General features: G+C 36.1%; 2 protein-coding genes and 1 long non-coding RNA gene across 3 annotated transcripts; 1 reads left to right on the forward strand and 2 right to left on the reverse strand.

The window, feature by feature from the left end:
* Window positions 1-487: 487 nt before the first annotated feature.
* Window positions 488-2428, forward strand: LOC113727888 (transcription factor MYB61-like). The gene is made up of 3 exons (XM_027252276.2): window positions 488-747; window positions 855-984; window positions 1082-2428. The coding sequence occupies exons 1-3, from the start codon at window positions 615-617 to the stop codon at window positions 2193-2195; spliced, it is 1377 nt and encodes a 458-aa protein (XP_027108077.1). The 5' UTR covers window positions 488-614; the 3' UTR covers window positions 2196-2428.
* A 4048-nt stretch (window positions 2429-6476) lies between these two features.
* LOC113727854 (uncharacterized) lies at window positions 6477-6937 on the reverse strand. The gene is made up of 2 exons (XR_003457910.2): window positions 6805-6937; window positions 6477-6635 (listed from the first exon to the last, which is right to left on the reverse strand). It is a non-coding gene; the product is annotated as an uncharacterized lncRNA (long non-coding RNA).
* A 1179-nt stretch (window positions 6938-8116) lies between these two features.
* Window positions 8117-13943, reverse strand: LOC113727889 (pectin acetylesterase 12). Its single transcript, XM_027252278.2, has 12 exons — window positions 13316-13943; window positions 12180-12262; window positions 11565-11694; window positions 11362-11435; window positions 10785-10871; window positions 10573-10697; window positions 10403-10463; window positions 9815-9868; window positions 9635-9712; window positions 9423-9528; window positions 9189-9334; window positions 8117-8488 (listed from the first exon to the last, which is right to left on the reverse strand). The coding sequence occupies exons 1-12, from the start codon at window positions 13533-13535 to the stop codon at window positions 8381-8383; spliced, it is 1272 nt and encodes a 423-aa protein (XP_027108079.1). The 5' UTR covers window positions 13536-13943; the 3' UTR covers window positions 8117-8380.
* Window positions 13944-18172: the final 4229 nt, after the last annotated feature.

Genomic DNA, 18172 nt, shown 5'->3' on the forward strand with positions numbered 1-18172 from the left:
ACATACAACCCTTTCAATGCTTTGTGACTTTTTTTGTCTGTCAGAATCTTGGCAAAAATTTGGTTGAAAAGAGTGGTTACTTGAAAGATGAAACAAACTCAAAAGGGGTCTCATTGTATCCTATAAAAAGTCAGATGTGTCAATATGACAGCTTGTTTCAAATATGTGAACTTGTACCATCAAATACTTTTAATTACTGATTAGGCATCTGTTTAGTCAATTAATTACACAAGTTTATATCATGAATTCATTCTTTTCCACCCAATAAATATCTGTCTATACCCCACAAGTGCTGTCAAAGTCATTAATTTTGCAAACCAAAGTGATGAGACATATGCAAGTCACATATATTGGAGCTCCATTTCACGTTGGTAGAAAATTAAGCCAAAATGAATTTTTTAAAATCAATATACTGTAATCTTAAAATTTTGCTTCTGAAAGCCTGAATGTGACCTCCTTTTTAAGGCTCCTCCCTTTCAATTTGATTCCCGACCAGGCTACCATTTCGTTTTCTAGGCCTCTTTTTTTTTTTTCATCATCCAAAACAAACAACTCTCTCCAACCCCTTCACCCCTTCTCCCTCCAGCAATATTACTGCTAAAGTTACACTAAATATGGGAAGGCATTCTTGTTGCTATAAGCAGAAGCTAAGGAAAGGCCTGTGGTCTCCTGAAGAAGATGAAAAACTCATAAAACACATAAACAAATACGGCCATGGCTGTTGGAGCTCAGTTCCTAAACTTGCAGGTATGGGCGGTCGTCTCCCACCGGATTTCATTTATACAAATGCAAAAGAGAAATGCACTGTTTGCTGTTTTTTTTTTTTAAATCTCTTTTTGGGGATAACTTTGCAGGACTTCAAAGATGTGGGAAGAGCTGCAGGTTAAGGTGGATCAACTACTTGAGGCCTGATTTGAAAAGAGGGACATTTTCTTTAGAGGAGGAGAATTTGATAATTGAATTGCATGCAGTTCTTGGCAACAGGTAATTTTATTTGTCTTCTGCATTATTACCATGCATTAGTCTGAGGACTATATTCCTACTTTATTATATTCAATGGCCTTTTTTGTGCTTTGTTCAGATGGTCCCAGATAGCGGCGAAGTTACCTGGAAGAACTGATAATGAAATCAAGAATCTTTGGAATTCTTCAATCAAGAAAAAGCTTAGGCAAAGAGGTATTGACCCCAACACTCACCAGCCGATCCCTGAGGCTGAAAATGAAGAGAAAGGATCAGCAACAAGCAAAAATAATGAGAAAACATCCGAAGGATCAAATGATCAACTGAATTATGGTGAAGCTGCTGCTGAGAGTTCTGAACAGAAAATGGCCGTAGAAAAGCCAAAGCCATCTTCAGCTGTGACTGTGGACCGCTATCCGTTAATAGAAAGCAACTGTAATAATATGACAACAACACCCCCACCGACGCATGAGTTCTTCTTGAATAGGTTTCTTACAAGTCATGAAAGCTCCAACTCCAGTTCCAAGCCTCCTGACTTGCAGGACTATTTCTCTTTTCAACAGTTGAATTACGGATCATCGACGAACATTGGGCTTTCCATGAATCCAAATGCTTCTTCCTTCTTCAATTTAACAACCTCCAGGTCTGCTGAAATGGTTTCTGATCAGTTCAATTCTGCCATGTCAAATTCGATTATGAGCGCGCCTTCGGCACGTATGAAGCCATCCATAAGCCTTCCATCAGAAAATAATTCACTGGGTAATTTTAATGTGAACAAATTCCCGAGCTGGGATGCTTGCGCAATCAGTGCTAACAATGGTAGCACCAGCAATGCAAGCAGCAGTAGTATTGAATTGCAAAGCAACTGTTCATTCTTCGACAACAATGGCTTTTCCTGGGGAGCGGCTGATTGTGGAAAAGCTGAGAAAGATGTAGTCCATATGCACTCATCGGTAGGCGACACGGAAGATATTAAGTGGACTGAATATCTTCAGGCCCCATTTTTACTAAGTAATAGTGCTGCTGCAACAATTCAAAATCAAACGGCGCAAGATATTTACAGTGCCGAGACAAAATCAGGGATAAGTTTTACGGCGCCCGAAGGATCAGTGAGTACTACGACAAGTTGGCTTCAGAACCACCACCATCAGCAGCAACCGACAATTCAGGCTGTTGCTGAACTATATAATAAGCATTTCCAAAGACTTCCTGCTGCTTTTGGTCAATTTTCTTAGCTTCCCAATTCAATTTTGGAGGAGCTACTAATTAAAACAGGTGTGCGCTATAGAGTCCAGTCCTCTCTATTCTTATTCTGTAAATAGGTCTATACAATCATAGGAAAAGCAAATTTATGCCTGTTCATCTTCATCTTCTGTGTTATGAGTTCTTGATTCTAGAACAAGTCTTCTTCTCTTTTTTTTTTTTTTGTTAATTATTTTTAATTACCCTCTTATTCCGTGCTTTATTATTTTAATTTGGAATTACAGGTTGTAATTTTGTCTGTCAAACAATAATTATTCTGTCTGTAAAAACAACAATCAATGGCTTTCCTATTCCTTTTCAGTTTTAACCGTTGTAACCACTTCTTGTTAATTCTCCTATTCGACCTTAAAAGAAAAAAAAAATTTATTCTTTCCAAGATAGTGACTATCTCTGATGACATGCTTACCTAAATCCTTTTGGGTTTTCTGAGAAGTTGTTCCTTCATTGCTTTTTTGACATTAGTAACTAGTACTATTTATCTAGTACGGCTACATATATAGATAGATATCTCTTTCAGTATTGGCCCTTTATGATAAGGTACTATGGCTGAAAGAAAGAAGGGGCATAAATGCTTTTCTCGAACGCAAGATTCAAGGTACCCCTCATTTTTTTCCATTAATTGGTTGTCTATGAGGCTACGGTTGTCTCCTGCAGATGGGGATGGTTTCCACTTTTTTACAGTCTTTAAGTCACTTCTCCTCCCTATGTGGGCTGGATGGGTTGTTTTGAAGGCAAGAAATTATATTGTCTGCCTCTGATTTTCCATCTAAAACAGCCTACTTGGAAGAAGAAATGTGAATTTGATAGGTTGGGATGCAAGAAAAGATGGCACTTTCCTATAGAAAGCTGGAAAGAGAAACCCCACAACGCAAAGAGCTGTCAAACTACTGTTAGTCAATATATATATGTATATATAAAAGGAAAACGACTTTCAACCTTATAAAAGCCATAAGTTCCACGTCCAATTATACTTTTCATAGGGTACTAAATGTGACTCGAGAATCGGTCATCAGCTTTTCAAGAATTTCCAATTCAATATATATATATATATATATATATATATCCAATCCAATGCAAGGAGCTGACAAATTCATATCCTAAATTATTTGCAAACCACAATTTTGAAGAGGTGTGCACTGGACTCTGATGAGGTACTTTGTGGAAGTGTGGTGTGGGGAGACACTTCAAGGATTCAAGGACTATTTTAGAAGGTAATGTATTATTGGTTGCGTAGGAGCTCAAAAGAGGCCATAACCGGAATGCAATTCTATTAATACGGATACTGATTGACATGTCCTATAGGGGTCTAAACCTTTACTACTTCTGGGAGGTACACATGAAGAGGGGACCCTTGATGACACAACTTGATGCTGATATTTCAGGAAGATAAGGGAGTGGAAAGGAAAAATTCCATCTTTTCTTGGAAGCAAAGAACGTGACAGAATCGAAAAATAGGCAAAAGAGAAGGAGAGGGCGCTGCCAGCCTAACGATGGTTACATTTCTATCAAGGAGAGAGTGCTCACATTTCCTAGTTCTCATTGAACAGAAGCTCCCAACTTTTGGCTATTGTGGCTTATTACCCTTTTCCCACTAAAGCTCAAGCCATCTTATCTCCCTCTCCCTCTCCCTCACACTGGTTGGTTAGAATTATTGGTTTACACCGAGATGTGTACATAGTGTGGACTGTGGAGTCCATCTTTCATTTTCACCATTCCTGAAAGCAAATCAATTCAAACTCCCGTTTTCTGAAGTGGACTGCAGCATGCATTGCAGGGGACCATCCTACATTCCCATCCCAGGCCCCTTTTCCTCTTTAGAAAGTTACAACTCCTGCTGTGCTACTCTTACTTGAGGAAAAGCACACGGATAAGCCGCCTGAATCCTCCCTCCCTCAGGAGGCGAGCACTCGAGCACGAGCACGAGCACGAGCACGGCCATTAATTTAGTCGAAAATTTTTCTATTCTAACTTTCATGAGCACGGTAATTAATTAAATTAGTCAGAGGCGACGGTGAAGTTTTTTATTCTAACTTTTAAAGCTTAATAAACGAGGCGTGTAACGCGTCAATAATTTGTGACCAAGATCAGCTACATCATATCGTCTGATAAATTTTTCTCGCCAAATTTTATTTTGATGTTGCATTTATACACAGAACAGAACCCTGACTGAAGCTTCGGCGTGGCGTCGACCCACACTTCATCAATGCAATTATTTCTAATGCATTGGAGGCCTGAATCGATAAGGCCCCTGATCCAAAAGTACATGACTAGCAGACAATTTAATCTTGGAACATCTACCCGGGGAACTACCAAATAATTATCAGAGAAAATTTCAGCCATGGAAGCCCAGGATTTGAAGAATCAAGAAAGCCCCATCGAAAATCATGAATGAAACCACACATGAAACTATGTATGGTGGGGTAATGAGCCACAGTCACCTTCGTGTGTGCCCACGTGCACGCACAAATGGGTAGCCCCCTCCTGTGTTAATTCAATATATACATGTCTCATTGGCGGTATCTTCTTCTTTCTTGCAACAAGCCATACGGAGCTATGTAATTGTATATACTTGTTGCAGCTATGAATGCATGTGAACCAAATTATTGAGCCCTTCTATTTTGGACCCACAGTTCTTTTAAGACAGAAGGAAACAAAAAAAAAATTTATAAAATTGAAATGGGATTCTTGATCGAAGAGGGATCATGAGATGAGATGGCAACAAAGTGAATGCAAGTTCTGTTTTGAAAACTCAGGATTGAACTTTTCAAATGCAATATTTTTCTTCAGATAAAGTTTAATAAAACACAAAAGGAATCATATGATTGATAAGCTGTGGATGAGTAAAGAACTGAAGGCAGGCATGAAGGGAAAAAAAAATGAAAATGATAGTGACAATAATGGTGGAGACCGTTGCAATGATGATGGAGGTGATTAAATTCTGGCATATTTTATCATTTTGATATTCCATTCTGGATGACAAACCAACTAACAGGCGAAGCATATACAGCCAGTCTGCTGAGGAGAAGAATTCTTAAATACATAAAGATGCAGCAATTGCTAGCCATTGAAGCCATCAAGAAAAAGAGGTGCTCATTTTCACAATGTAAATTTTCTAGCCTCCTCATATTTCATGGTCCCCGGACCAACTTATATCAAAGAATGAATGTGTCAAATTAGTGATAAATCAATGAAATGTCTGCTTCAGATTCTTTCTTTTTTTCTTTTTTTTTTTTTTTTTTTGGGTGAAGAAGTTGATCGTTGTCTTGACAATTATGGACAACTGAAATTAAATTGCACGTTATTTGTAAATGTCTCATTTTGCACTTGGCAAAGAAAAGACGTCTTGGGGATAAGGGTAGGTCATACAGAGAGAAAAGTCATGTACGGACACTAGGCATCAAAATTGTGAACAGGAATGTTGGATGGATCGACCTTAAAGGTTGACTCTGGTAATAGTAATTTGTTCTGTGCCACCTAAAAAATTAATTATCTATTACTGTTGGAATTCTTCCCATTGTTGGGTTGAAGATTCAAATCCTGATCTCGCAATTGAGAACGAGAAGGATCTCTGTACCACTCAATCCATTCTTATCCGATATAAGATTAATTAGTCGAGTTATTTTTTGCATATAATTGAAGATGTATTAGTATTTTATGACTGAAAAGGGTTCTTAGAATTCTCTCAAAAATGTCAAATTCAGGATTCGAATCTTGGTACTGGAAAGGGCTCTTAGAATTCTCTCGAAAATGTCAGATTCAGGATTCAATCTTGGCACGACAGTTGTCGTGAAAAAGATGTCAACATGGTTGGAAGGTCAAAAAAAAAGAAGTACAAAATCAATTAGTCAAGTAATCGGGGATATGAGGGAAACAAGAATTATAGCTCGCCCTGCTCTATCCTGTGCCATCACGTCTTGAATCTTTTTACTTTTCATTCCACTTTTTTAACTCCAACTATTCAAGAAACTGGAAGAATTTGTATGCAATGACGTCTTGATGTAATTGACTAAAAGCGCCGAATTTGAGGCTGCCGGCGTTAATATTTAGGCCCTGCACAATAATGCCTCGTTGGCGTACATGCCTTAGTCCTAGAAACATTTCGGTAATGGGAAACTATTGCAGTGAAAAGGTTTCTTTCTGTCCTAAGCTGTGGGACTTTCCTTAGTTTCTCCCAAAAAAAAAAAAGCCATAAACTGGACCCCTGCATGCTATTTGCTCTAATGGCTGCTAGAACCCAAGAGGTTTATTACAAATTTTGCTGCCCAAAAAAAAAAAAAAAAGGCTGTAATTTGAGGAACAAAATCCTGTCCGATTCCATATTGATTTGCTCATGTAAACCGTAGATTGCGACAATCTTCTCTTCCATTTTTTCAACTATGTTTTTGCAGGGTTTACCTGCACAAGTTTATTCCCTGAACACAAGTTGTAATATGAAATTAGACATTATTATACAGTAGCATGACATTAAAAACTACAGAGTTGTACCATTATTAGCAAAAAATAATGGAGTGAATGAATACTTCATCTCACAATTTCTAATCAGAATCAAGATAACAGACATGATGACTTAGGAGACCCTACCTTTCTTGTGCATTATTTCTTCCAATTAATGAATTTTAGATGCCAAAAACCATCAATCAAACATGGAATCCCGCAAGGACATGCTCTTCTGTAGTTTGCTTGTATCTCCTTTCCTCCTAGTACTAATTTCTTCAACAAAAAAAAACAAATGCTTTTAGAAAATTAATTTAATCAATTCTGATTTACAAAAGTCCAAATCGTGCAGTCTTCTGCAACCACTCAACTTGGCTTGCTGGCTTTACTTATCCTCCTCCGTTAGATAATACCACTATTTAGTCAAGTCTTCTTCCTCCCAATTCATAATAAACCACATACAAGATTGAAGCAGCAAGTTTCTTTTTAAATATAGAGAAGGGCATTCTACAATGATATCAGACCTAAAAAAATGAGTAGCCTACTGTCTGAGTTGCCTCGAAACCACATTGTAGGGCTACCAATCTAAAATAGCACTATCTTATTTCTGCAATTGTTTAAGTGTTGAAAATGGTAAAATGCGTTGATAATGCAAGTAAGTCAGTGTATGTAAATAAGGTGCAATCCAAACACATTAGGTGTTTTCAGGGTAAAAAAAAAATGGTGTTTCCAATACTATAAAATTGTATTGAAAAGTTTTCAGTACTAAGAAATACAAAATCACTACTATTCCTTAAAGGGTAAAATTTATAATCCCTAATGATGAATTGCACTTGTGGAGGAGTATTCATTGATTCTTTTGGCGTTCCCGCTAATTGGGCATTAGAGTATTGATTGTCTTGAGTAACTTAAAAGAGTCAAAGGCACAGAATCAACTGATAAATAGTTCTAGAAACCTCAGCGTTAAACTTGAGGCAGAACCTCTGCCAAACTCTCATTTGCTATTTGATCATGGGTGTCAGATATTAGTACATATTTTTTAGGGGCTTTTCCTGTCACAAAAGGATAAACTTGTTGACAATTAGTAATTCTAGGAAAAAAAAATTGGATTTGACATCATGTCATGGCATATTAAGATTTTATCAAACATAGAATTTTGATTCAATTCCAGCTTCAAAACATGCATTTGTAATCCCAATTCAAAATCGACAAGAGACTACAGTTTGTTGCATCAAAACTGTCAGCAGGCACAGTTAGTCCATAATGGTGATGCCCTGTTGAATCCTCCTCTTGTATTCTTCATTACCATCCTAAAGTAAGCCTGTTTAAGCAAAATAAGAGCTACTCACAGTAAACTGCTGATTGATATGGAGATTAAAGGAAAGATGCCAGACCAAGAAGGTGGCGAAGCCGGTACCTGTTGGATCCTCATGAAAAGTGAAAATCCAGGGAAAACTAATGCAGAAATGAACCACCCCCAAATATTACTTGCATTTAGCCAATTCATGTGAAACAAGTAAATCTTGTCTCTCATTTCATTTCCTGTGCGAGTAAGTGTGACGTACATCCACCCTTGTAACTTACTCACCTATTGGTATCTTTATTGTCTACATGGCGATACACAAATCTAAGGCTGTAACTAATAAATGGGAGGTGAAATTTCTCACCAAGATGATTATATCAATTGAACTAATTTGATAATCTCAATGAGCGAGCATCTGGCCTATTTGAAAACCAGGTTGTGACATGTTTTATCACATGGATATGCACAGTCGATAGCCTTGATGCCTGTCCGATCAAAATACCAATCTCCAACAGCAAGTGCAATGCCCTGCATGATTTAGAACATCAGTTGAACAAAACCCTTTTAAAATTTTTACTAAACAAGAATGGTAATGCCCGCAACAGATCTCAGTCAGAGGAAAAGTGAAAAGGTAAAAGATACTGCAGATGTACGTAAATATGAAAATCATGGAGCATGTAACGTATGCAAAGTAATTAGCTAAGCAAGACAGAGAAGTCTATGAGCCCAATCTCCTACTTCCGATGAACCAGCAATAAAATCATCGATGTGACTCCTGATTTAATTGAGGAAACTCGTCACCCCATGCTCATAGATACTGTTCACTTAGCGTCCTCCAAATTGCTGCACTAGTGTTACACTTGGGATAATAACTTTCATCTCATGGTTCCTGATTTTCAGATTCAACCGTAAGTATCACAATCAGATTAGAAATAATCTTCTGGAGAGTCATTACTATGAAATTAAGCCCTTCCTGCAAATATTTTCATTAGACTACATAAATGTGATTCAATTTCACCAAGTTATCATTCATATGTTCATCTTTTCTCTCTGCTATACTTAATCTTAAAGTCGGTTAATACATTGAGTATGACACGTGCTATTGTTATCTTATCCAAGTCATTCCAAAATGCGACTTCAGTCTAATGCAAGCATTTTCATCGCAGCAAATGAGTCAAAAAAGTGGATGCCATAATAAGACCTAAAAAGTTAGTAGCCAATAGCATACCTTGTTGCCAATAGCAGGAGAGTCATCTGCAAACCATGTATCCTGCCTCTCTGATTGGCAATGAGCAAAGCAGGAATTTATGAACAACCCATTTTGTCCGGACATTGCAAAGCTTCTCACGGAATTTAGCATACGAATCCTAAAAGCTGCTAACAAAGAACATTGAATTAGTATTCAACCCTGCATCTCCAAAGCATCTAAAGCAGCTTCAGTAACTCAGTTGACAGAGGTTACCTTGCAGGAATCGGATCTGTGAAGCAGAACATTTTGCATGGTTCAGTTTACAGTCATGCCAAGTTCCATGAGGATCGGCTGCAGGAGGAGCTAAGCTAGCCTGGACCTGAATAAAAAAAAAATGAGAATGCCAAATAATTAATTTCTCATTCCCATCATTCAGAAAAATCTGCACCTAGCACAAGAAATACTCATGACAGAGGTTACATTACCTGCCATGAATCATAGGCAGCATTAAGAATAAAAAGAGGAGTTTTTACGTTGTCAATCAGGTTCTGAGGGAAGAAGCACTGAAAAAGAAAACGAAAATCAACTGTGAACTTGGAAACATGAAAATTCTCTAGTATAACAGCATTGCCACAATTGTGGCAGTAAAGATGAAAAAGACTTACTGAAGTTGGATCCCGATATCTAGTACACATACTTGGCAGGTTCTTGGCAACACCCTGGCAAAAAACGGAAGACCATTAGCTGAGTCAGTTTAACAATGAAACCAAGAACATAACTTCAGAGTGTGATCTAAACAGGACTTGTTCCTGATGTTTTATGTTTGTTGGAGTTATTTTCACAGAAACTTGCCACAAAGATGCAGAGTCTGAAAAGTCGACAGCCTTCTTTTTTTCATCACTCAACTTATGCATGCAAAATTTTTTGACTCAGCTTAATGTGTTTTACAACCAATTTGAATTTAACTTTTGACTTGTGCAAAATATGATACATATAAGTCCCTCCAAACAAACAGTAATGTTCCACGTTTCTACCAACCATCCTCTTCGAAAGCTTTAACCAAAATTATCTCCTCAAGGATGGGAGAAACAGATATGTAGCCCTAACAACTTCTATTAAACATTACAACAGGTATTGCAAACAAGAAACTGTGAAAATGTTCAATATTCTACCAGAAGCATAAGAAGAATGAAACTTTCTTAAGATGCTAGTCTTAAAGGAAATGATCAAGAAATGTTTCATTTCAAAAATACCTGCAAGTTAACCACGCCAGCAAAGAAGTTCCTCATGCTGTGCCCACCAGATACATCAATCCTACAAAAACACAATATCCAATAAAGAATTTAAGAAAACCTAATAGCTGCAGAGATGAGAAAATGGAACTTTGACACAAGAAAAGAGTGAATCAAGAAATTGACATTACGAATCCATAAACAATCCAGCATCGCTCAGGCACTTCACTTTAGTACTTGATGGAAACAACTCACGGAATTCATCACAGTGCAATATAGAAGCTAGACCACCAGCAGAGCATCCTGAAAGAAGGGCCTAAAACATAACTAAGAATTAGAAAATATAGAAGACCATAGGATATCAGAAAGGAATGTGCAATAAGATAACATTCCAAATCAATACCCTGTCAGCAGAGTGCATTCCCTTTGACATCAAATCTTCCATTGCAGCACGCCAAATTCGTTGCCCTCTAAACTGCAGCTGTGCAACCTGAATGAAGATAAGATTGTTACTAGTATAAATTACGAACGTCCACCCACTTGTACGATAAACTGAAGAAAGAATGATTACACGATTCCTGTCACAAGAAGAATGTTTAAACCATGTAGCATGAAAAGCCCCAAAAGGGGAGTAAACTTCATTTGGCTTAAAATCAACGATGCGAGCAATTCTCCAAGTCAAACACACAAGGTGCCTTCAATAGCAGTGGTTAACGAACTCCTCTCTCTGGTTAGTCAGCAAGCTCATAGTAATGAAATATAGGGTGAACATTGCTTGTAAAGGGAGTCCAGGGCAAACATTTTAGGTACTTTATGCATTAGAAAATGATTAGCAGAAAGCAAGTCACAGTGGGAATACCAAGTACGTCAGTGTAATTTCAAAACTTAGTTTTTTGTTCTAGTTCATTGATTTACTTGAGTAGTCCGCACATGTAGCAATATTGAAGAAAAAAAATTTGAAGACAAACATGCGATCACACCTTATCTTCACCCTCCCCTGCGAAAGAAGCTCCATCACAATAACGAACCTTTATTCTGTTCCAATTAAAAAAGTCTGCAAATGAACCAATTAGTAAGAACCATGCAACAACATGTAATCCATGGAATGTAAAGCAAGGACAAAGAAACATAGTAGAGAATACAAAGCAGTAAGTATATCCCGTGCAAAATTTTGGGTGAAAACCTGGATTTTCTTCTGGTTTATTGCTGAGTATTCCTGTAAAAGGTATCTGCTTTTCCATATGTGTTGAAGATCCACGTCTTGTTGTTTTCCTGTAAACACATGATCTAATGGAGTTGCACCATCCTCCACCCTGCCACAAAATCTTGAAAATTCAGAATGTGGTCTAACCACAGTGTCAACTTGCCGGGATTATTGCAGCATACAACCAACTAAGCACCCAAGATCCCAGAAAACAACTAAAGAATAATAACAAAGAATTTGCTGCTCTTGTTTTTTTGAGTGAAAGATGAGTGTACAGTTATACAACCCTAGCTTGCTGGAGAACACTAAATAATTGTAACTGAAAATGGGTACCACAATATTTTGGATAATTCGAGTAACTGGGAAGAAGATGGAGACAGTAAAACAGTCGGGAAAAAACACAATTAAAGCATAAGTCTAGTTTAGAAAACAGAAGATACCGCACAACCTGATGGAGTCTATTTTAGGCTGATAAACTAAATTATTTGTAATTGAGACAAACAAAATCAACAGAAATAAACATTTATAGACCTGAAATTTTAACATTTTTAGGAATCCATATTACTGTATCTAAATATAAGATGTCTGACGAACCTCCAATTGAATAAGCCAACTGTTTGCCCCTGATCCAAATCCGCGATGAATGTGATAACCGGGTAGTGTTCCATCCAAGCACACTGCAAGAGTGAAATACAAGAAAATTCTTCCCAGTCAAGTTGCTAATGCTACAAAGAACCTTCTTCTCAAGAAGTGCTTTAACACGTTCTCCAAAACTGAACCTCAGTTTCAGTAATAAATGTACAATATATTTCCAACGGTAAAGATTTTAATCTTCAAATTTTCAAGTTTTGGATTGCTGAATTATTCCAAATAATATTTCGCTTGCATCATAAACACTTGTTCCAATCCACCTTTTTATATTTCCAATTATTTTTTTATCTTACATACATTACATCACAAAAAGTACTACAGTAATTATTTTAAATAATATTTCAAATAATACTCTGTCCAAACACAGATTGATATCCGCCCACTGTTTATGAAAACAGCCCAAAATCAAATTTCAAGAAATTACGAAACGTGTTCAAAATGAATACGTATAGTCCAACAACAGAACCATGGATGTGAATAATGACATCTATCTGCTCACCAGTCACCATCATCTCATCTACAACCGAGACTCATATCTTGAAATTCGTCATGGTAATAGTAATAAATAAACAAGAAGACAAAAACCTCTTCATCATGTCACTTTACTAACTTTCGAGCCAAAACAAGTGGAAAATCATATCAACAAAGGAAAAACAGATTTTGAGACCAATAATAACAAAAATAACAAATAACAAATAACAAATGAAAACAGATTTTGAGACCAATAATCTGGAAAGAAAGAATCACATTACAATAACCTGACTTAAGATGGATAATCTAGCAGATAATAGCAAAGTCGGAGATCTAGAAAACATATCTACTTACCCAAGAAGAAAAATCCTAACTGGGAAAGAATAATAAGAATGCATTATTGCATTAATCAATTTCAGCTTATAGCATATATGCTTGAGGAAAGAAACCAACAATCAATCCATCACAAATATGAATAAGGACATATTTAAATGTAAAAACAGGAAAGTTTCTTGCTTATACTCAATTAAGACTTCCAAACCAGAGAAGCAAGGATAAAAACATAATCTAAGAAAGAAAATAAAAAACCATAGCAAGGAAACTTGTACCAGCCCCTTGAGCAGCAGCTCCTCGAATAAGGGTAAGGCCAACCATAAGAGGCTTAGGAGCAGCATAACCATAGCCAGACTCCAGGAATGATGATAAATTCTCAGTTCTGTTGTAAAACAGCTCATCAAATTCAAAACTTTCTACACCCCACCCGCTAAAACCAAGACCAACAACAAATATCACCACACCCCACAATCCCATGAGCTGCTGATTCCCCATGGCTCTAACTCTCAAGCTCTAAAACTCTTTCTTTTTTCGTTTTCTGAACTACCCAAATCTTGTAAAATAAATAAATTTAAAGAAATGGTTTTAGCAAACTTCTGTGTTTTTTTTTTTTTTTTTGCTACTTTGCTTTACAATTTGGAGCTCTAAATGTCGAAATTTATGTACCAATCACAATGACAAATGTGTCATGTATTGGGAAAAGATTTTGACAATCTTTTTACAAGGAAAGAATAAGAAGATAATTTATAGTAAAATTTTCCACCTTCCAGGACAGGGGAGGTGGGGAGAAGGGACGGGAGGACAGAGATTTGGTATGTGCTGTTGGGGGCTTGGGGGGGGGGGGGGTGCTGGCGCCAGGGGTGGGTGTATGCCTGCAAGGATCTAAGGAAGAATGACTATGCACAGGGGAGTGAGCAGTGGAGATATGTTTTGTGGGGCTAGAAAAAAAATTTTAACTATTTGTGCATGAGAATAATTTTTTGATGTTCTAAGAGTGTAAAGTGAAGACAAGAATATTTAGGGAAGGTTTTTTAATTTCATCTTTGCCCATTTGAGGTGGTAAAAAATTTCAATTAAATACTTGAAAATTATGATACCTTATAATTTGGCCCCCCAGACAAGAAGGCTGAGAGTGAAATTGGACCTAACTTATAAATTTAGTTGTTATTATTATTAAATGTCTATTGGAGAAATATGACTTTATGGAATTTCCTTGTTTGAAGTGAAAAGGAATACCTTTACGTTATTTTATTACCACAACGTTTAGTAAGAATACCACATGCAATGAAAAAGTGCTAAATGTGCCGATTTAAGTCCGTCTTTAAATTCTGAAATTTCAACGAAATTTCAACCTTAACCACTAAATCAAAACCTTCTTGACTAAATTAAAGAACTTTTACATATAACAGTCCCAATGAACTTTAATGAAACCACTATAATGAAACCTTTGACGAACTCTATTATTTCCTTACTTTGGTTCTTTTTTTTTTTTTGGTTGCTAAATTTATACTCACGGCTTTGACATGAGGAATAGGAAAGTTTATTACTACAGAACCTCTTTGGGTTGGGAGAAAAATGTAGGACTTCTTATTGTCGTTTGATGGGGCGAATGAGGCGATGTAACATACTAATTTTGTTCTTCGACACTCGAAATATGGTATTCTAAGGGGGATTCAACTGGACCTATAAGAGATCGACGGGAACTGAATCACCATCGGATCGCACCTGTAACAATTAATGGGAGACAAGATTTGAACCCTTAACTCCCATCTCACAAAATCTAAAAGGCTTGATGGTGGCCAGCTCCTGTGTTAGGAGTTGGTTGTATAACATACTAATTACTTGCCAAAATATTAAAGAAGTCATGGGGCGTCATTTTGTTTCACATTCCGTGGTCAATTAGTGCGTCTTTGAATTGAAAATTTAAACTCAAGTAGATTCGCTTGAGTTATAAATGCATCATTACATATGACAGCTGTATAAATACGAAGCAGACGAGAGAAAAGACAATTTATGGACAGAGGATTCACAATCCCTATCTAGCCTTCCTATTTTCTCATCTCCCCTATTTCCCTTTTGTTTTCTGCCTTCCTCAAAAAATTAAAACTATTTTGACAATATGCAAAGTAAAGTATATTATAAGAGCAATGTTGGTGCAATATTGCCATTCACAAATACAGAGTTTTCTTTTCTTTTCGTTTTTTTTTTGTGAGAATCGTAATAGAATTTTACAAAAATTAATTCTGTACATTTATGTTAAATTAACTTGTAGTTTTGTTATTTCTAGTGCATATTTATTTTGCAATTAGTGCATATTTCTATGATGTAAGTAAATCAAATCACGTCGATTTTCAGCAATCTCGTGAATAAAATTCGCTTTTTATTCCCCACATGGAAAGTAATCGGGGGTTACCTATTCGGCCGTCATATGACCGCAAAAAGACAAGTGAACCCCCTTAAAAAGACAAGTCCTTAGTCATCCGTGTATTGCTCAAATACACATCAAAAGGTGCTGGAGAAGGCTTGGTTAAGTCGAAAGGTAAGAGATTCTGGGTTCAAATCCTCTCGCCCATCATATAAAAATATTGGCTTTCAATTTTGATAGATAATTAGATGCTACATGGAAAACCATTTCCAAACAATTTTTAAATATACTTTCCGACCATCATTTTAGTTTTTAGTAATTATTTTATCTCACAAATATCATATACATCATATAAAAAAGTGATACAATAAATTAAAAAAAGTTATCGAAAATTATTTTCAATCTTAACGCACTCGTCATTCTAGTGGAGCATATGAAGCATGGATGACATCATCGTCTTTCTTTTGCAAGAACCAGAAAAATCAATATCAGAGAGGGAGAGAGAAAAAAAAAAAAAAAAAAAAGGCAGAAATTGAGCGGTGGCAGTGTAAGTGGGATAAAGGGGCACGAAATGCAGCTAGCTAGCTGTCCGATCTGGAAAGGACCTCATGATTATTATCACCACAAATTGCCGTCACACCACCATTTTGATTTTGATATTCACGTTATCATGAATTTTTGTGATTGATATGCTACTAGTACATGTTAAGAGTCGGGTCTAAGGGGTATTTCGGAATTATCCACACTAAACCCTTTAACAGGGCAGAGTTTCCCGTCCTAAAGATACTCAGTAATGGTAACACGTGGAAGTCGAACTTGAGACCTTACTCTAACTATAGACGATCAGTCCCAGCAGACCTACTCATGGGGGCCTTCTATTTATAATCAATTTGATAATTTATTTTGGCTCATTTGATAGTAATTTATGGACATCTTACGTACAAGAAATTTAGATTTAAGTTTTACGATTAAATGCATGAAACATATATAAGATTTTATTATCAATAGTTAGATAAGCGATTTATTTGGAAGGAAGGAATAAATTGGATAATTTGGAAGGTGGGAGTATAAACGGAGATCTCAAATTTGAGCGCGCTACGAATTTCCGATTCTCAGCATGATATATCCCCACTTTTTGGCTGGATAACCTTTTAATTCCCGCGCCCATAAAATGTGATGCGGTGTTGGTTTACATTTTCCACAAATCTTAAAGCCTGTCTGGACTGTTGGTTTTAGAAAATTTTATAGAAAAATGTACTGTAACAATTGGATATATGTAAGATAAGAAAGTGATACAAAAATGTGTTCACCAAAATCATAAATTTTTTTTTTTTTTCAGAAAATGACGAGCGAAAATTGCCCGTGCCGGAGGGACGGCGTTCTAGCTCCTAAAAAGCTGAAACAGCAGAAGCATGTGTCGTGTTTTTGTGTTTCTCCGTGACTTGCGGTTTCGGTTGTAGTTATTGTTGTCACATGAATTTTTCTTTCTCCTTTAATTGCAAAGCAAACCAAACTTACGGGTGGCTTTAAGACTAAGAATCCGTTTGGATTGTTAATTTTTTGAAATTTTGTAAAAAAAAAATTAAAATAATTTGATGTATACGAGATAAAAATATATTTATAAAAAATGTAAAAAAATTTTAATAAAAAATTTAATGAGTTACGTGAGACTTAGTTCAACTTATGAACAAATGAGTTTTGCTTTTAACATTTTAACAAAAAATAAGTAAATAAAAACTTACAACCAGATAATTAACGCTCCTTTTCCTTTTAAGTTCTACGAAATATTTGATAGATATTTATGAAAAGTTCTAGAATAATTGTAAGAGTCGAGTTGAAATGAGGTGGGTAGTGGATGAATTGCAACAAAATGTTCAATTTTCGTCTATTATGGATGCAAATCACGATCAAATTAGGATGGAAATTTGGATTGAATGTGCTCAGATTGATGATTATTTGTAACAAATTTATTTGCTTGCATCGCAAATTTATTTTTTTTTATCTTTTTTAATCACATATATATTTTATTATAAAAAGTGCTATAATATTTATTTCAAAAAAATCGTCTATGACATACTTAGTTGACATTTATATTAAAGTGAGATGCATGGGAGATGATGAGTCGATTTCGACGAATTGTGGCCAATTGAATTGAGATTTTTGAGAGTTGCGACAAGTTTTCCAAACTACAAACCGATGGAGTGTATGGTTCCTATGTTTTTGAATCAAAATTATTGTTCCTTCTCCAAGAAATGCATATTATGGGGGAAGGCGTGAGCAACATAAAGTATTCAGTTGACAATTTGTAATATTTTAGTAGTATTACGTTACATTCACGATTTTACCCAAAAATAATAATAATAAAAAAGAGCACAAAGATCCCACAATTATTGAAGTAATACAAACAAACTACAATTGAACAATAGTATAAACTATATCACAAATTGCCTACAAATCAAATCATGGAGTAAATACTAACATAAAGTTTTAAAAAAAAAAAGTTGCAAATATATAGAGACTTGAACTAAACCTCTCGAATTTTGCAAAGCTTTTTTTCCCTTCTAAGTATTGGAATAATGACTCAATCGGTCCAATTGATTGATAACCTGGTCAACTCGAGAATCTTCTAGCCTCGGGGATTTAATCATTAGATTTGAAGGAGAAAATTGAAAAGCAACTTAGTTCAATCCTCATGTTTTCTTTCGTCAGCTGTGATGAGCATTGCCCTTGAAAAGTAATTAATTAATGAACTTTGGGGAGGGGGCAA

Source organism: Coffea arabica, chromosome 2c, assembly GCF_036785885.1.
Source record: "Coffea arabica cultivar ET-39 chromosome 2c, Coffea Arabica ET-39 HiFi, whole genome shotgun sequence".
Lineage (NCBI taxonomy): Eukaryota > Viridiplantae > Streptophyta > Magnoliopsida > Gentianales > Rubiaceae > Coffea > Coffea arabica.